The sequence below is a fragment of the Manis javanica genome, chromosome 1, assembly GCF_040802235.1.
Source record: "Manis javanica isolate MJ-LG chromosome 1, MJ_LKY, whole genome shotgun sequence".
Taxonomy (NCBI): Eukaryota; Metazoa; Chordata; class Mammalia; order Pholidota; family Manidae; genus Manis; species Manis javanica.
In genome coordinates, this window is record NC_133156.1 from 180,080,020 (window position 1) to 180,100,764 (window position 20,745).

General features: G+C 40.6%; 1 protein-coding gene across 2 annotated transcripts in view; it reads left to right on the forward strand.

Annotated features, from left to right (window-relative positions):
• Positions 1-20,745, forward strand: part of M1AP (meiosis 1 associated protein) — a 97,208-nt gene that overhangs the window by 63,011 nt on the left and 13,452 nt on the right. For both annotated transcript variants that reach the window (XM_073242155.1, XM_073242161.1), the window contains 3 exons: positions 12,874-13,047; positions 16,958-17,120; positions 18,116-18,257. In XM_073242155.1, the coding sequence (XP_073098256.1) occupies positions 12,874-13,047; positions 16,958-17,120; positions 18,116-18,257 (479 nt within the window). The remainder of the gene's footprint in view (positions 1-12,873; positions 13,048-16,957; positions 17,121-18,115; positions 18,258-20,745) is intronic.

A 20,745-nucleotide genomic window follows, 5' to 3' on the forward strand; every position in this document is an offset into this window, starting at 1 on the left:
TGGAGCAACTTCTCATGTGCCTGTTGACCATCTGAATTTCTTCTTTGAAGAATTTTCTGTTCATATCCCCCGCCCATTTTTTAATCGGGTTACTTGCTTTTTGGATGTTGAGGCGTGTGAGTTCTTTATATATTTTGGATGTTAACCCCTTATCAGATATGTCATTTACAAATGTATTCTCCCATACTGTAGGATGCCTTTTTGTTTTGCTATTAGTGTCCATTGCTGTACAGAAGCTTTTTAGCTTGATATAGTCCCATTTGTTCATTTTGCTTTTGTTTCCCTTGCCTGAGGAGACGCATTCAGGAAAAAGTTGCTCATGTTTATATTCAAGAAATACAGTGTCTGTTTAAATAATAAAACTACTTTTTAAAGGAAAGGAATGACAAAAATACAATTCAGTCTGGTTGGCTAGGTTTCTTCTAGAGATCATACAGGTACCTTAGTAGTTGATGATTTCTACATCTTGAGTTGAATAAAGGATTCCTTAGTGTTCATTTTGCTGTTATGCTTCATAGCTTACATATATGTGGATGTATCATTTGCATGTAATAAAAATTTTACAATAGCTTTCTAAAGAAAGGCTAAGTAGTAAATATGCCAAAACTAAAATGCCGCTGTGATCAATTCACTTTGGCATCCAGAGGGCATCTGTCCAGGTTGACAGCACTCTGCACTGGTTGGGAATGTAAGTCTTTCAGCCAGTTACAAATCATCCTAATGAAGCTGTCAACCAACCTCCATTTGTCAGCCTTGTACACAAGGATATCGGGTTCCCTTTCTAAGTGCTCACCAACCATCTGTTTAGTATTTCCTCCAAGACTGCCAGGGATCAATGTCAGCTCTTTTGGAAAGGCATTTTATCCATATGTGTTCTCAGGAAACACCAAATGTTAACAACCCAAACATTGAAGATAAAGATTCATTGCTTCCTAAAGGATTCCAGATTTAAAAAAAAAAAAAAACTATCTTATATGCTTCATGCTTCAATGCAATAGTCTGACTCCAATATTGATTTTTTTCTCCTTTCAATGTCTTAGAAAATAGACCAGAAAATGCAGCTGTTCATTGAGTTTGTCTTTGATAACTGCATTAACGTGATTTTCCTGTGGTGTTAAAACTAAACTCGAACTACTGTTTTTTTATTACCTAAAGATTTTTAAAACAGAGACATTTATTTATTTCATTAACAGAAGCCATGGTCACAGATAATGTCAATTATTCCCTTTTTAAAAAAGTTGAAGAATTTTTTAAGAGTTCAGAAAATCTAAAGTTATTTGAAAACTGAGAATTTTAAAAAAATTTCATCAACTTAAGGAAAAATAATTTACATACTGTAAGGTGCATCACTTAAAGTATACATTCAGTGAGTTTTGAAAGTTGTATATGCCTACAACTCATCACCACAAACAAGATACAGAACATTTCCATCATCCCTGAAAGATTCCTTTTGCCCCTTTACACTCCATCTCTCCCTGATTCCCTGGCATATACCACTGATCACCCTTTTGTCTGTAGATTAGTGTGCATTTTATATAAATGGAATCTTACACTACATACTTCTTTTATGTCTGACTTTTTTCATTCAGATTTTGAGATTCATCATGTTGTTGTTTATATCAGTCATTTCTTTTTATTGCTGAGTAGTATGAGCTTGGTTCTGTTCAACTCATTCACCTGTTAAGGGACGTTTCAGTTGTTTCCAGTTTTTGACTGTTGTGGCAAAAGCTGGTACAAATATCCATAAACAAATCTTTGTATGGGCAAAATGCTTTTATTTCTCATGAGTCTTACTCTTTATGGTCCATCTTTTCCTCTCCATTTACATTCAGCCCATTTGTATTTCTTTAAAGTGTATCTCTCATACACAGCATATAATCAGGTCTTGCTTTTTACCCATTCTGCTCATTTCTGCCTTTTCTTTGGAGTGTATAGCCCATTAACATTTACTGTAAGTATTGATATGTTTGGATTTAGGTCTGTCATTTTATTGTGTGTCTTCTCTGGATTTTGTTCACTTTTTCTCTGATTTCCCATTTTCTTTTAGATTATTAAATCTTTTTAGAATTCTTGCTTTACTGTCCTTTAGCTATGTTTGCATTATTTTTTAGTCTGCACCCTTCTCTAGGGATGACATTACATATCCTTTACTTTCCACAGCCTACACAAATTCCATATAGACCCACTTTACAGAAAATGTAGAAGCTTCAAAATTACAATACTTCACAGAAAATGTAGAGACTTTGTAGGGATTAAAATACATTTTTTTAACTTTTTACAGCTTACTTAGAATTAATATAGTACCATTTCATGTAAAATACAGAAACTTTGCAACTATATAGGTCCATTTATCCCCTCACACACACAGATATGCACTATCTTTTATGTTGCAGTTGTTACGTGTCTTCCATCTACATTATAAACTATACAAGATAGTACTATACATTTTGCTCTAAACAATCATGTGCATCTTAAAGAAACTAAGAGAAAAACAGTCTTGTAGATTTACCATTTGCAATATTCTCCATTCCTAAAGACCCAAGTTTCCCTTGGATATCATTTCCTTTGGCTCAAAAAACTAATTTTTTTTGCAGTGTGGGTCTGGTGTTGACAAATTTCTTAGTAGTTATTAATCTAAAAATGTACATTTCACCTTTTTCTTGAAGGATATTTTTCTTGAATGCAGATGTATGGGATGATAGGATTTTTTTCTCCATCTTATTTAAGATGCTCTTCTGTCTTCTGGCCTTCCATGGTTTCTGATTAGAAGTCACAGTCCTTAAATCACTTTCCCCTGTATGTAAAGGATCATTTTTCTGGCTGCTTTCAATAATTTTCTCTTTATGTTTGGTTTTCAGCAGCTTTATGATGATGTGACTAGGCATGGATTTCTTGCTTGGGGTTCCCTGAGCTATTTTTTTTGTTGTTGTTATCATTAATCTACAATTACATGAAGAACATTATGTTTACTAGGCTCCCCCCTTCACCAAGTCCCCTGAGCTTTTTGAATCTGTAACAATTCTGTACCCAATTCTGACATGGGTTTTTTTTTTTTGCTCCACAACAAGCAATTTTCCTACATCTCCTTCAACTTAATTCTGACACTATCTACCTGGTGATAGCATCAGATACCATAGCTTAAAGACTCAGTCTCATAATACTGCCCCTGAAAACCCCCCACTTCAAATACCAATCTCAAGTCTGGTCTGTCACCTATGCTTCTGACAGACCAGCTATAAATCAGAGAAGTTCCCATGACACCCTCCTAGGGTTCAGTTAATTTGCTAGAGTGGCTCACAGAACTCAGAGAAAGATTTCATTTACTAGATTACCAGATGATTAGAAAAGGATGTAACTCAGGAACAGCCCTATGGGAGAGATGCCTAGGACAAAGCACATGGAAAGGGACAGGAGTTTCCATGCCCTCTCCTGTCATGCCACTCTCCCCAAATCTTCATATATGCACCAATATGGAAGCTCTCTGAAGCCCATCCTTATGGGTTTTATGGAGTGTTCATTACATAGGCATGTGTGCTTACATCATAGGCCATCGGTGATTGGACTCTATCTCCATCCCCTCTCCTCTCCCTGTCTCAGAGGCCCAGGGGGCTGAGATTGAAAGTTCCAGCCCTCTAACCACATGGTTGGCCCCTCTGGCAGCCAGCTCCCATCCTTATGCTTTCCAAAATGTATGTCATTTACATAACAAAAGACATCTTTTTCACTTAGGAAATTCCAAGAGTTTTTAGGAGCTCTGTGCCAGAAACGGGGATGAAGACCAAATATGCTTCTTATCATAAGTCACAATATCACAATCTATAAATGTATATCTTTCATCAGGTTTGGGAAATTTTCTGCCATTATTTCTTCAAATATTTTTTCTGTCTTGTTCCCTTTCTTTCCTCCTTCTGGGATTGGAACTACCCACATGTTAAACCTTTTAAAATTGTTCCACAATTCCCTGTGATTTGATTTGTTTTGTCCAGACATTTTTCTTTCTCCAAATTATCTCCACTGATCTGAGAAAAATTCACTGAGTCTCATCTCTTATCTTCATTCTGCTGTTAAATCCATGTGGTGAATTTTTTGCTCAGATATTGTATTTTTCAATTCTAAAATTTCCATTTGGAAATTTTTTATATTTTTCTTTTTTTATATTTTCTATTTCTCTGTTCATACTTCCTATCTTTTCATTCTTTATGAACATTTTCCATTCCTTCTTGAGCATAATTATAATTATGCTTCTTCAACATCTTTGATAAATCTAACCCTTTTATCATCTTGGGGTTTGCATCTGTTGATTGTATTTTCCTTTGAGACTGGGTCACATTTTCTGACTCTCTGTATGCCAAAAAAACATTTGGATTGCATTCTGTGAATGTTACGATATAGAGATTCTGGATTCTATTACTCTGAAAAGTGTTTGGGCATACAATTTACAGTTTTGTTAGACTCAAACTGCAACCTGTCATGGCCTGCAGCTGTCAGGGACTCAGACCTCAGCTCCATTCTTTAAGCCCAAACTATGAGCTGGTTTCAGGTCACCCCTCATGTGTAGTGCAAGGGTCAGCTAGGTGCCTGGACTGAGTGTCAACACATAATTTAGAATTCTCTGTTCTGGCTTTCCTTCTTGGATTTCTTCATCACTCTCTGAAGGCTCTGTTTACCCCCAGGCTCCTTCCCACCCTAAGGCTAGTGGAAGACAGAGGTCTTTCTATTGAAGTTTTAACTGCCCACACTGCTGTGACTGAGGCCACCCTCAGGGCAATAGTGCAAAAAATGGGAAATTCATTCCTTGCTGGTCATTTCCTCTCCCAATGTACTTTTGTTTCAATTCCTCTCCCAAATATACTTTTGTTCAATCTCCAGAGCCCTTAGGTAGTTGTTTGTTTTATTTTTTCCCATATATTATTCAGAATTTACAGCTGTTATTTACAGAAAGATCAGTTTGTTGGATATTGGAACCTAACCAGACTAGAAGGCTCTAACTCACTCTTAATCAGTTTGGTTCTTTCTTCTTACCCCACTTCTATCTTTTAATTCAGGTCAATGGGCTCTAGTTCTCTATCATTCTCTCTGTCTTTAAGAGGTTATGACTTAAAGAAGTTCTTTTAATTCAATCCCAACTCTTCTCTCCTCCTCTCTCCCACTCACAGTCAAAAGACAACTGAAAAACTAGGAGAAAGTATTTGCAATTTATATTTTTGCAGGAGGGAGGGAGAAGCTAATATCTCAAATATAAAAAGAACACTTTAAGACTGAGGGGAAAAAAGACCCAAAACCTTACAGAAAAATGGACAGAAGACATGAACAGACAATTCAAAAGATATTTTTGAATGGTCCTTAAACATATGTAAATATGCTCAGCCTCACTCATAACTAGCAAATTGAAAATTTAGGCTATACCCAATATATCACTTCCTACCTATTAGATTTACAAAAGTTAGGAAGTGTGACAGCACATTCTGTCAGTGAGGCTGCACTACCACACCATGCTGGTAGAATGCACCATGGTACAGCCCTTTTGGAGGGGAATTTAGCAATACCTAACAAACCACATATGCATTTATGGTAGACTCACCACTCTCACTTCTAGGAGTCCAATACCCTGAAGATTACACCTCCAACAATACAAAACTGCACACACATACACAGTATCACAAAGTTGGTACGCAGTCTGAGTAGATTTTTTGTTGTTTAGGATATGCTTTTTAGGACTTTCTTTGGTTTCTTTCTTTTTAAATTTTCCCTAATTCCCCCATAAGTCTCATGTTCTTTCTTGGGGCCTCCTACTTTTGTTTTCACCTCAGAGCACATCTTTCTCTCAGTTCCCTTGGACCTTAAAGAGGCAAGGCTCCCTGGGGGCCTTGGGGCCATGTGTATAGGTTTAATGCCTTCCTAGTCCCATTTCCTCTACGTTTAATCTCCTAAATAACCCATTTCCCTGTTCTCCTCTCCACCACAGTGCCTGTGAAACATGTTTCCCAATCAGCTTTCCATATTTGCACTGCAATTTACATTAACTATTTTGCTTATAAAATCTGTAAACTAGTTTGTACAAAAAAAGAAGCCTTTTTAAATAACTTCTAAGTCAAGTGTTTCCCAAGTGAAACTATGCTTCATTCTGATATATCTCAATCCACAGCCATCAACCTCTTTTGCATATAGGTTGTTTTTTTTTTCAATAAAATGAAAGTAAAGTTATTGAGTCCCATAAATAAAATATATTTTCTTGCAATTTATGTCATATACTTTATTGAAAAGAAGAATGTCACACACACAAAAATAAAGGAAGAAATGGCACTTTCTTTTGGTGACTAAAATGTTCACATGTGGACAGCTGGAGGCAGCTTTTTAATCTTTCTTTCATCCTTATCATTGCATGATGCTTTAAAGTCTACAGATTGCTTTCAGTTATCATCATTTTATACTCAAATGAATCCTAAGCCTAAGGGTTATTATCATTCCCACTTTACAGATGGAGAAATTGAGCTTAGAGAGATGAAGTGACTAGTCTTAGATCACAGAGAAAGTAAGCAGCAGGCTGGCCATTATTAGTGCAGCATTTCCTGAGCTCCTGTTCTATTCCAGACACTGTGCTAGTGCTGGAGGCACAGAGGAGCACAAGGAGCTCAATCTGGTGCCCATAGCCATAGACACACCCTTCCTTAACCAAGACCCTTATTTCCTGCATCTGCAGGATCTTCTTTCTGCTTAGACTGGCCAGGGCAGGGCGAGTCATGCAACTCAGAACAGAATTGGCTGGCAGGGAATTTGTCACTCCTTGTCACTCAGGGCTGTTCCCACGGCTCCAGAGATGTACAGTGCAGCTTCTCCCATAGAGCAGACCCACCACCCAGCCACAGGCTTCTGCCCTTTTGGAAACACACAGGCCTAGAAAGAGAGATTCTACAAAGATTACTCTCCTAGTCAACAGTCGAGTCTCTCTTAGCCTGCCTTAGGCTGCACCACTCCACCCTCTCTATAGAACTCCCAGGGTACTGAGTAGCTAGGCCTGGGAAGGAGGCATGTCTGCTACAAGCCAAGGGTCTCTTTCTGAGCCCTGCTCGTGAGACTCCCACATTCCTCTTCTCTTCTTCCTCCCCTAACCACTGCCACCACAGAACAGTAAAGCGTGTGTGGGAGGCCTGGGCTCCCTTGTGGGAACATGTGGGCATCCCATGAAAGCTACACAGCTCCTGGCACCTGCAAACAAATATTTTTAAAGTACTAATCCAACGATTATTTAGGAGCCAAGAGCAGTAAAGGGAAGGAGAAAAGAAATGAGGGCTGGCTCTGCCCTGCCCAAATCTTGCACACTTCCCTAACAACAACCTAAGCCTTGTAATAATGAAACCCACCCTTGTTAGAAGGAAGTGTAGTGACTGCCTGTTGTGACAGAGCATGCTCCTTTGGGGTTCTCATCCTTCATTCCAGCAGCTCTTATTCCTGTTCCTTGCTATTCCTCCAACATTACCAAGCCCATTCCCAATTCAGCATCTTTGAACTTGCTGAACAGTCTTCCCTCAAGTGTTTTCATGACTCACTCCTCTTTGTTCAAGCCTCTGCTCAACTCTTACCTTACTTCTTAGAGAATGCTTCCCTTGCCAGCCCAGCTAAAAATTCTCTCTTTCTCTCTCACACACACACACCCTTATCCTTCTTTATTTTTCTTCCTAGTATCTATCATTATCTGAGATTATCTGTTTTAATTCTTTATTGTCTGTTCTGCCACTAGAATGTAAGCCAAAAAAGCAGAGAATTTGTCTCTTTCATTGTTGACATAATCAGTGCCTGGCTCACAGAAGGCACTAAATAAATAGGTATTTGAATGATAGATGAAATGAATGGAAGAGTAAATAAATAAATAAGTGAATGAATGAATGACAACATTTTACTCTCCCTGAGAAGAGTTCTGGAAAATAAATTTTCTCTGTCTTATTATAGTTCTAGTGATGTTTTATCCTCTCTTATAGATTGGGACCCCAAGAAGATGCTGCCACATGGCCCACCCACTCACCTCTCTGCAGAGTCCACACTGCCGTAACACCTCTACCCCTGCCACCGCCTTTAAAGGGGCTTCTCCTTTTTCTCAGCTTCACCTTCACAATGAGGCAAATGAGCTCAGAAAGATAAGCTGGGCTGCCCCCAGTGTTGTGAGCTCCTAGAGATTATCCTCATTACCTTGTTGATTTAAGGACAGTAGTTTAGTGACTCTGCATAGCTATTCCTGAGCAAACTTGGTCTGCACTGATTATGTATCCTAATTACATCATCAGAGCATCCTGTAGCTACTCCTATATTCAGAAAGGAGACAGCACTGATTACAGACTGACCCAGGAAGGCTAAGATGCTACAGTTCCATAGTTTCTGTGGTGGTTCTTGACCTTTTTGGGGTCACAGCACACTTTGGAGAATGAGGAAAGTTAAGGCCCTGTTCCCCTCCTCTACCCCACCAGAATATACCGACACACATACAGACGAAACTGTATACAATTTCAAGGGGTTCCCATGGAGGAAGCCCATCCATCATGCTCAAGGAGAGGCCACAGGAGGGTCATTTAGAAAGGAACAGGTATAGCCTACAGGTCAAGGCCTTGTGGACTGGGCAGGTACATCATCTCCCTGGGCTTCTACTTTAAACATTCTATATCAAGGGAGAAATACAGCCATTATATGCATGGATGTGTGTTAAAGTGTTAAATTCTTCCATTTTAAACACATCTCAATTTTTCTAACCCTGTTTGAGGGTTGAATTCTGAAAAGACTGCTTCAGGCATCACCTTACTTTCAATCATTTGGCTCCTTTATTTTTTTCCCATTATTGTGGCCCTTCTGAAAAAGCTGAGAAAGAGCCTGGGAAAGGATGTACTGCTTGTGGCCACAGGGAGGCAGGATAAATCCAAAAACTGAACGTGAGTGCTCACTGCAGGTAGGCTGTGGTGAACCAGGTGGGTTACCCAGATACACAGAGCATACTCACTCCCATACCCCTTCCATTCTGTACCCTCAGTGGGACTCAAGGGGATCCATCTCATTCAGTGCCCACTGCCCGGCCCACCAGTCAAGGCGGGAACTGTTTTTCAACACCTGAGAAGAGAGAAATGTTCTCCCCATTTCCTGGGTTTGGCATATTTAGTTGCATTTGTGAGGAACACAGCTGGGTGTTGGGGTTCTTACATGTGCTGCGGTGGAGGGCAAGTGATGGGTGGGAAAGGTTCAAAAAAGAAAAGCATGTTCTTATCCTATTAAAGCAATTCATTTTGTTGATGAGAGAAAAAGAAAAAAATGCCATGGGTTGGTCCTACCGCACGGCATTCATACACAATCATCTCACTTCTTAGGCCTCACTATAACTCTGAAATAGGTTGTACTATCTTTACTTTGCCCTGTCACAGACTTAACTTTCAAGTCATAATTTAAGCCCTGGTCTTTCCACTACATGCCCCCAATTTATATAAACTAACAGAAAGAGAAGAAAACCCTTCAGAAGAAATATATTAACAAGTATAATTAGTATAGCCCAAATGAAGCTCACAGATACTCAGGAGGTCCTGATTAAAGCTGAATAAGGAAGCATAAAATAAGCATAACTTCCTGAACAAAGTCAGTTCTGAGTTGAATTCTGGGGGAGGAGCCGGCCATCGATTGACAGAGTAATAAAAGTTCTAAGGAAGGAAGGAAATCATGTGGCAAGGAGACTAAGTGAGTTGAAGCAGAAGAGTTACAGGAAAAAGTAAGGAGAGCTGAGGAGTAAGGAGCAATTGTTTATCTCAACAGGCATTTGCTAAGCTCAGCTCCATGCAGGCTACTGAGTTAGGGGATGGGATGGGAAAAAAACGGGAATGCAGGATCTCAACAGGTAGAGAGATAGGGAGGGAGGGCTAGAGTGGCCCAGAAGGGAAGGGTGGGGCGTTTGAGGAATGATAAGTAAGACCAAGTGGAACAGGATGAGTGAGGAGAATAAAGAAGATGGCAGCAAGAAGCCAGTATGTGCTCTTTAGCAAAGGAGGGATCTGATGAAATGACATCTTAGAAAAATTAACTGGTAATAGGACACAAGTTGCTGGAGTAGAGGGTATGGAGTTTGATAAGACAGCTAAGAGGCTGCCCGAGGCACAGGGCAAGAAATACCCAAACTGGTGAAAGAAAATGGGGAAAAAAGTTCTCCCTCTAGCATGTTCTGGTTTATACATTAATCTTTAGCTTGGACAATGTGACTGTCCTTGAGAAGCTGCTGACTCCCTTCTGAGCCTGCAGACCTGTAGTCAAACCTGAAGCACAGTGCCTCTGTGGAGATTACATGAGAACTTCAAAGGAAGAAGCTCTGCTCTGCACACTCCCAAAAACCTAGGGCTGAAGTTGGAGGGAACCTCAGCAATGTGGACGGGATATCTGGTCATAGAGGCTCCATGTCTCTGCTTGGTTCTTCAGCTTTGCAGGATCAGAAAGTTAATTTTGTCATGACACTCTTGGAGATAGACTCCCCTTATCAAGACCAAAGTATAAGCCCCAGAATATTTTAGAGAAAGAACTATAACTGCCATTATCACCAAGGAGAGCAGAGACTTGACAAATGCATCCTGCCATTGGGACACACCACTGACCAGCACAGCCTCTCTTCTGAACTACGCTTGGATGTGCACTGCCAGCATGTCCCCCTGTTGTCCCCTTCTCAGCACTCCATTTCTGGCCAGCCCCCTCCCCTTCTAACTGATACATTCAGTCTTTAGATAAGCCAGTACCATCCATAGACTACAACCAAACCTTGCTTGGTCAGTAAGCCATCCTCCTTTCTTAAGGTAACTTTTTCATTGACCTCACCATTCTGTGTTGATTTTATAGTTCAACTATCTGAGGAAACCCATATTTTACTTACTTCCATATTCTTGATGGGAGATAATTTTGCTATTGTCCCCTTATGCTGCCCATGGTAGAAGTTTCTAATCCTCTACCCTTTCCCTGGAAGAAGAAAAAGAAACACGTATTTCTCATCTGCAAAATTATGTTGCTTGAATTCTAAGCAATATTATCCTCTCTCCTTTCTGAGATCCTTTGCTCCACTCCATTTATTTAGTTCTGTATCTTCCTCCTTATGCTTTAATGATTTTGCTTCACTGAACAGGAGAGGTTCATTCCTTTCCATACTTGTCACTCAAATATAAATCCAGGCTCCAAACTCAGAAAAATAAAACTACTTGTTTTGCCTGTGACTAAATAAGTAAGAAGAGTGTTTCTCTTTACTTATAAAGAATATTTCTTTGGCAAAGACTTCATACTTGTCGCTGTAGTATCCTAAAACATGAGGGTTTGAGAAGGAATGGCCAAGAAAAACGTTGCTTTATACACTCCCTATGGGCAAAGAGTATTATATATCTTTGTACCCTGTATAATATTTCAGCTTCTAATGTATATAATACAGATGACTGTTCAGTGGAATGAATGAAATACTTAGCCAATGAATCCTCATAACTATTCATGGAAGATGGGAGAGCTTTAATTATACCAGTAGAAGGGAAATGCACTTGGAGCCCCTTTTCAACCACAGAATAAGTCGTTAAATATAACATGAAGTCATCGAGGTCTCACCACACCTCCTCTCTGTGAGTACCAACACGCTGGACTGAAGCCCTTTGTTCCCCTCTGGAGAGTCTGCCACCTCTGCTGACTTGTCCTCAGGAATGTAGTTCTAGAAATAAACCAGCCTTCTCCCTGGGGTCCATGAGTCATACACAGAAGTTAATTCATTGGAGCAACTGGATTTTCTTAGGCTCTTTGTAAAAGTGTCTCAGAGACTCCCTCATGGTGAGGTGAAAAAAGTCAGGTTCCTCTTCAGTTTCTTTCCATCTCTTGCTTCACTTCCTCTCTCAGTGCTTCCTCCACCCCCGTATATTTGGCTTTCACTGGCGACCTTTACCTGCAAACCCAGACCCCAGTTCATAAGCTAGGAATGCCTTAAGCAGGAAGTAAACCAGAGAAGCCTCACCAACCCCTGTACCCAGCTCCATTCATTCAGATTTGGAATCAAACCAAACACCACCAGACCATGCCGATCTTCTCGGCTGGTAATCACACCTATGAGATACAGCACGCCAATGACAAATTAGTGTAATCTACATCAGAAGGTGGCGCCCAGGAGTTCATCATTTTGTTTCTTTCAGTCTTTTTATTTTTTATAACAGAAGTAATAACTGAATACATTTTCACTATGAAACAACAACAAAACTGAAGTCCCCCTTGTTAACTAAGTAATTAACTTGCATTGCTATATTAATTTTTGGCTGGTTTACTATTCTAGACTGTTTTCTAAATACAGGAAATACATGATTACAGTAAAACTCAAACAGTTATGAAAGTATGAATAATAAAAAGGGAACATATTACAGAACTCTGCCCCATTTCCCCTCCTATCCACTTTTAACAGTTTGATGGTAGCCTTCCAGACCTTGGTAAAGGCAAATACATATGTATGTATGTACTTAGGCCAGTAGTTTTGTTTTTATATAAGTGGGTTTATACTACTCATCTATTTTATTCACTCACTATCTCCTAGTTTTCCATGTCAATACATTTAGCTTTGCTTTGTTAACAGCTGAATAATATTTCATACGCTGAGCACACCTCAATTTATTTAAACATTCCCCAATTGACAGACATTTTGATCACTTCCAGTTTAGGGTTTTGATTATTTGTTATTACAACAATGCTGTATTGAACATCACTGTGTTTGTCTCTGTGTACTTTCTAAGAATGTCTCTAGGCTAGAGGTAGAATTGACGAATCAAAAGATGGGTATTTTTAAAAGTTTGTATTTTTCAAAATTTATAATTAAAGAATTAAACACTTTATCCACTATTCCCCTTCCTTCCACAGAGAGTTCTACCCTGGGAACCGACTTTGACCTTCAGACTATAGACAATGATATTGTCAGCATGGAGATTTTCTTCAAAGCCTGGCTACATAACAGTGGAACAGACCAAGAATATATCCATCTTCTTCTTCCTTCACGGTGTTTGAGCAACATTTCCAGAGCCAGAGATAATTCAAGTACATACCTCCCAAAAGACATATTATATAGGCTATGATTATCCTAGTCTGGGATTAAGACTGTAGATTGGTGAGTCATCAAAATACAAAGTAGTTGAGGTTTAGGGATTGGAGAAGGCTGTCCACTGTAAGCATAAGGAGTAAGAAAAGAATTTCAAAAAATGACCACATGTAAAAAACTGAACCTAATTAAACCCAGACAACAAGGTCCAATTAGTTTAGGAGCAAAGGCTTTTAGGTACCTAAATAATAGGGTAGGACCACACTACAAAAGAGCACAATGAATAGTATGTTTTTCTCAAGTTTTTCGTTTTAATGTGGTAGATATTATTGATATTATAATTTGAGGCATGCTGGTAACCACAATATCAACAGGGTCTGTGAGGATAATAAAGAACCATGATTAAGAAGAGGTTTTATGGATAGGAAGACAGCAAACTGGGGGGAACTAAAGCATTCACAGAGGCAGGCCCTATGGAGGTCAACTAGTACCTTAATACCATATTCACAAAGTATGTTCTGGCAATTGTGGAAGCCAAGAGATCAGTCCAGTACCTGGGCATACCAACAAGGTTCTGGATGTCATTCTGGCTGGCAGTCATACTGAGTTCCAGGTTAATCAGATGGGAGAGAAAAGGCCATTTCTATTCTCCCATCCCACTTGAAGGCTGGCTCAGAACCCAGGGTGGCAGGGCCTACAAATGGGCCCATGAGTATAGTCAGCCACACTGAGCTTGGAAAACCTATCTCCTTAGGGCCCAGCTCCAAAGGGAAAGGACCAAGGTGTGTCTTCCCCCTTTATGGGCAGGAGTTCAATGAGAAAAATCAGAACAAACTTCACCCTCAAAGGGTGAGACACTGTGATCTGTCCTTTCTGGGGACAGCCTTCCGTCTTAATCCTCCTGCTCCTTTCCCCACTTCAACCTAAAGCCTGGGATGCCTTTGACAATTTACCTTGATTTTAACCTATCTTTCCTTTCTGTGTAAACTCTTCTTCCTGGAACCTCCTTCCTGCTCCTTTAGTCCAAGGCACATAGTACCAATTCCTCCATCCCATCCTCTGGAAGCCATTTCTTATGTATTTGCTCCCAAGCATTATGTTAACTCCTTGCCTTGCATTATCCCATCTCATCTTCACACAACACCACAGAGCAAGTGCTGTTGCCATGTGTCATTGAGTCTAAGATGCTCTCAATGATAAGATACACTGTTATTTTACACACCACCAAGAAAGAAAATCCCTGCCAATTAAGCATGTCACCATGCTTTCTCATCACTTAGAAATACTATTTTATCCTTACTGAGAAAGCTTTTTTAGATTAGAATAGTAAGTAAGGGTTAAGATTGTCTTCCTGGCCAGTGGTGATTGTAAGACACATATAGAGATGTTAGCATGTGAAAAAAAATGTGTTTTAGAATAATTAAATACAATATTATCCCTCTTTTGCAGATGAGAAAACTGAGACTTTAAGAAACTGAACATTTTCTTAAAGGCTGCCTAGAAAGTTAATAGCAGAGCCAGAATTTGAAGTCAGGCAACTCCAGAGCCCGCTCTTAACCCTTAAGATCAGAATTCTGTATTTTGTACATTTGACTCTCAGCCTAGAGAACAGTTCTTATCTGCCTCCAGAGCCTGAGCCATAACCTACTATGCAGGCTGCCTTGTGGAACACTTCTCTCGTTAGGAGGGCTGAGACCTCTAAAGCCAGCAGTCCCTGCACCCAGCCTTTCTTCAACTGTTGCACAGCATTTGCCCGTGGTTGTCAGGATAATTTCTCTACTCTTCCTCTCCCTCTTCCATGGCTTTCAGCACCAGGGTCAGAGCCAGAATATTTATCTCCCTCCACAGTCGTGCTTTGGAAATCCACAGGTCTTCAGGGCGCAAGGTAGAACTTAGATCCAGACTTGTCAGCGCTTCTGCTGGGGAGGTCTTCCCTGGAATCCAGTTGCTCAGGCACAGTTGAGATCTGGGGAGAATAGGCCTCCTATAGGGTGAGTGGTACCCACCTGAGAGTTTACACAACCACAAAGACCATTTTTACCCACTGTTGAAAAAAACTATGCATCGCCACGTGTGTGAATTTCTGGAAATGTGGCTCACTACAAAAATTGAAACAAACAAAAGACCCTGAGCTCCCCTACTTTAGAATATTTTGAGGAATGCTCCTCAGATGTTCACTGACTCCTCCTCATAAGGTTCTCCACCCTCCACCTACTTCTGTAGATGCTTCCCTCAGAGACCTCCTCCCAAAAGAGAGTGCAGTCAGCTTCAGATGAGTGTCTTCTAATTTATTGGGTCTGGAATCTGCCACCTCTGCAACTGGTTTCTGGGTGATAAGAGGCATACATAGTTCTGGATTTGAGTCCTGCTAAAACAGCTTTACCCACTTTGGAACACAACTGAGACCACAATTCCAGTAGTTCTCAGCCCTAAACTGAGGAATCACATGGGAAACTTTTATTTTATTAAGGTGTTATTGATATATGCTCTTATGAAGGTTTCACATGAAAAAACAATGTGGTTACTACATTTACCCATATTATCAAGTCCCCACCAATACCCCAATGCAGTCACTGTCCATCAGTGTAGTAAGATGCCACAGATTCACTATTTGCCTTCTCTGTGCTACACTGTTTTCCCCGTGACCCCCCACACCATGTGTACTAAACATAATATCACATGGGAAACTTTTAAAAAATACCGCTATCTGGGTTCCATTCCCAGAGATCCTGATTTCATTGGTGTGAGGTAGGGCCCAGACAACAGTATCTTTTCAGAGTTTCCTGGGTAATTCTTATTGCAACCAAAGTTGAGAATATTAGCCAGATGAACGCAGCTGTCCAGTCCTAAAGCCCAGACTCCCAACAATGGAGAAGTCAGGCACAGAGGAAATGAGGGGAAGCTGGGGTCCTAGGCAAAGTCCCTTCTACTGACTTCTGGGGCTCTGGGACACACCAGGCCAAGAACTGCCTCACCTAGAATTAATGTCTAGGTCTCATTGCTGGCCCCAAGGGGACCAACTGGATCTCACCTCTCCCATCCTATTTTTTCTGCATTATTTCTACTTTCATTTTCACCTCATGTGCAATTTAATTTCATTAAATCACTAACATCAACTACTACCCTTCTCACAAGTACTTGTAAGTTTGTTAGCAGTATTCACCTTGGTATATATTTTATCAGAAAACTTTGTAATACCAAGGATTCAAGCCTAGTACAAAAATATCATACACTGTGGCATGTGAACCTAAATACAGAAGAATATAAATAAATAGCTCATACCTAGCCGAAGCCCCCACCAGAACTGTTCTCTGGTGCCACAGTGATGCTCCAAGGCCCAGGAAGTTCTGTACTTGGGTTTCTTTGGGGAATTAAAAAATAAACCATTTCAGGAACTTAATCCTCCCCCCACCCCGAATGTCCCTAGAAGAGCCCACAGAGAAATAACAGCTGTCAGCTGACGGCCTGACTTCTGCTTTCCTGCTCTTCCTTCATCTGACATGTAGTCTTGCCAAAACTTAGCCACAGGGAAGCAACAGAGGCAAGATTTCCTTCTGTGATTGCAAAGGGTTAGCTGCTTCCTCTGAAGAGGCTAATGTTCCTCTCAGACTGGATCACAAGCCAGATCTCTCACTATGTGGCAACTCTTCAGCCAGCCCAAAGTAAAACAAATAAAAATTGTTCATAACCAAAAAATAAGTTAACTACTGTGTAGAGCAACACTGTAGGTTCCAGACCTGCTGTGCCTTCCCAAACCAATCATACTTTCCTCTTTACATTCCCCTGCCTCCTCCCAGCCCTTATTTGCCTGGTGGAGGTGGAATGGGAGGCAGATGTTGTCTCTTAATCACATACCCTGAGATAACTTGTGACAAACAATCCCTCCCCCTAATGCCATTTTTATTGTAGTGTGCCTGAAATGTGATCTCCAAGAGCGACTTCTCAGCCCATCCCTGCTCCCTGGCACAGCTGATGGCTCCTTGCGAATGGATGACCCCAAAGGAGACTTCAGCACACTCTACCAGATGGCTTCCCAGTCATCAGCCTCTCCTTACAAGCTCCGGGTGGTCAAGTATGGTCCAAGGGAACCTCCCCAATCCATGCAAATGCTTATTCTTAGCAGTTCCAGAAAGGAAGTCCAGAGATAGAGGGCATCTCCAAGTGTCAGGCAGATGGGAATCAGTTCCAAAGCATCAGCTGCAGGTATGGGTGTGAGAAAGCAAGGTCAGACCATGAAGATTATGGGCAGGTGGTGGTGGTGGGAAAGCGAGGTTAGGCCATAGAGGTGATGGGTGGTGGTGGCAGATGCTCTTCAGTAGGACATCCTGAGGTCTGGATAAGGGTTGGAAATCCAGAAAGTCTGTGAATGCATAGAAAAACAAGATCAGCAGAAAGGTGTTTATCCATTTAGCAAATGTTTATTGAATACCTACTGTGTTTAGGCATCAGGACAGAGATCTGACCTTCAACCAGCAAGTAGTACGTAGGATCTAGCCTGCCCTCGCATTTCTCTAAGTACTAGAATTCCCGCTTCCAGGAGAACCAGTTTTAAGGTAGAATTAGCAATGATGGCAAAGACCACTTTTACTGCTTTCTCATACCCATGCATTAAGTATCTGAGTAAGCTTGTACGCGGGTTTGTGATCATGGATGTTTTGAGGAAGGCCTCTTCTTAAATGGATCCTCTGTCAGTACCTGGCACAGAAGAGCTAGGACTGGGGCACAGATGGTCAGCACACTATTGTGTTTTATGATTGCTGTAGCAGGGATGTTATGGAAGTGTGTTCAGAGAAGTCACTTGGCATGGAATGAGCTCAGGACAAGCTAGTATCCATCAGAGTCTTGAGCTCTCCTGATGTCTGCTTCATTCATTGATTAACAGGCTTTGCGAAACTGCTGTATGCCAGATACCTCACCAGGTGCTGGCCATCCTAAGGTGAATCACTCACAGGCCCTAACCTAAAGGACTTCATAATAAGGGCTTAGACTTAAGCTGAATTTAAGTGGATCTGGGTCGAGGTTCTAGATATTACTGAAGAGCCTTTTACTGCTCTTGTCTCTTCCCAGGGCTCTGCAATCCAGCGGGATCTGCGAGTCACTGACATACGGGCTCCCATTCATCCTCAGACCCACAAGCTGTTGGCAGCTGGACTGGGATGAGCTAGAGACAAATCAGCAGCATTTCCATGCCTTGTGTCACTGCCTTCTGGTGAGTGCCCATCCTGCAGGGAAGGGAGAGGACGAGTGTCGTGGTACCAGCCACAGAAAAGCAGCTGACTTAATCTTGCCCTGATCCCAGACCTGTCCCAGGCCTCGAGAGGAAACAGGAAATACTCTGAACTGTAGACCAACTATGACTTGTCTTTGTTGGTTTCATGCCATAAAGAGTAATTCTTGAATTCAGTTATATGACACTAAACTTGAAAATCCCTGACTTTGTACATTTAAATGGAAACACAGAATATTCTATAAGTAACTATATTTTAAAACCTATCTTCTTCCTAAGACTCAGCTGGACATTATGGCTCATTTAGGTGAAGAGCACCTAGTCTGTGCCAGACATTTTACTAAGCCCTAGGTATTCAGTGTAGCAGACATTATCTTTGGCCTCAAGAAGTTTACTCTCTAATGGAAGAGACAGAATTAAACATATACATTCTTAATTGTGAGAAGCTTATGAAAGAAAAGAAGAGGCTGCTACAGGAGAGCCTTTCAGTGAAAATGACATTTAAACTGAGACCTGCTGGATGCTAGATGAATAGGAATTAGTCAGATGAAGGGTGGTGGGAAGAACATTCCAGGCGCAGGGGAAGACATGTGCCAAGACAGCAAGTCGTGAAAGTGCTGAGAGAAGAATCAAGAACGGAAAGGCCAAAGAGAAGAATCAAGAACAGAAAGACTATCATGACTGAAACAGAGAGCAAGGGGAGAGAGCCAAAAGGTGGGGTTGGAGAAGTGAGCAGGAGTCAAATCATGCCAAGCTTTGTAGGCCAAATAAAGGACTTCAGGAAAGAAATCCTGAGAAACAGTATCACCTATTTCTGTTTTTACAAGATTACTTATGCCGAAATTTGGAAACGACTGGCAGAAGCAAGAATGGAAACAAGAAAATGAGGTAGGAGGACATGATAGTAATCTAGGCAAGAGATGATGGTAGCTATATAAACTATACTTCAATTTAAAAAATTATATATAACAATTGACTAGCTCTGAAGAATGAAACTTCTCAGAGAGCCAGAATAGATACACTTTTGGAAAAGCAAAGAGGTGCAGTACAACAATATGGGCGGTCAAATCAGGGAACCTGGACTCAAATCTAGTCTCTACCACTTCGTAGGCAGTGTAACATGGATAAAGCAGTAATTAAAGAGTGTAGATTTTGGTTTCAAATAGATCCAGATCCAGATCCTGCTCCTGACACCTTAGAAAAGTTATACTGAAGCCCTTGAAACTTTAAATCCCACTGTCTGTACATTGGGGATAAACAGGCCTGTCTTGCTGGACTTATGCTCAACAAATGGTTAACTAGTATTATTAAGTGATTTCTGTTCTTCAGTGGAAATACATTTTATGATGTCATTCACCTAAACAGCAAGCCTTGGAACTTAAATAACCTAGCTGTACCATATAAGGTTTTTTCCAACAAAAATTCTGACTGGGAAAGAAAAGAGAGAGATGATGGTGGCTTGGACCAGAGGGTTGGAAGTCAAGATGAGAAATGTAAACCAATTAAAGAAATATTTTAGAGAAACAGTCAGAACTTGGTGAAGGGTTTGAGGTAGAGAGTGAGGAAGAGGAGAGTATCAAGCAACTGCTTGGTTTCTTGTTCATACAACTAAGTGGATACCATTTCCTGAAATGTAAAAAATAAGAGAGCACATACATGAAACAGCACTGCAACACTTTGAAAGCAAAGTCAGGCAACAGCTGCAAATATAACCCCAGGACAGGGGTAACTGCTAAGTGGATATAAAATAATAGTTTGACCTAGTAGGATATGGATGATCAGGGCAGCACAGCAATGTCTCTTTCACTATCAGAGACAGACTTCTTTTTTCCTGTTTCAAAGCCCACACTCCATTTTAGGTCCACCCACTGAGTTCCTGTTTCCTATCTGAAGAACACCCATCTCCTGTCTTTGCAGAGCACAGATATGTCCTGACTGTTAGAGTCCAACAGCTCAGTGTGCTATTTACTCCACCCAATTCCTCAGGATCTCAGAGATGCTACATCACTCAGGAGGAATTTCTCTCAAGCAGCTTCAATACTTTCTTATAGTATAATATTTAAAACAGATATTTGTATTTTGATACACTGCTAGAGGGAGTATAAACTTTCTGGAAAGTGATACCCTTCCACACTTTAATTCCACTGCTGGGAATATAGACCAAGAAAACAACCAAAAAAAGGAGCAAAGATATTAACAAGCATGTTTATCTCAGGGTTATTTACAATAGTAAAAAATAGGAAACAACCTAAATGTCCTGAGTAGAGGAATGGTTAAATAGAAATAGGGGAAAGGCTATAGGACCAGTAAGTCATCCAAAACAATGAAATACTATGTAGCCATTAAAAATAAGGATGAGGAAGACTATTCCCTTCCATCCTGGCTTACATGCATAAGATCAGAGTCTCCCTGACTTTGAACTTGAGGTTTGAGCATCTGTATTTATTTATTCAGCAAATATTCATTGAGT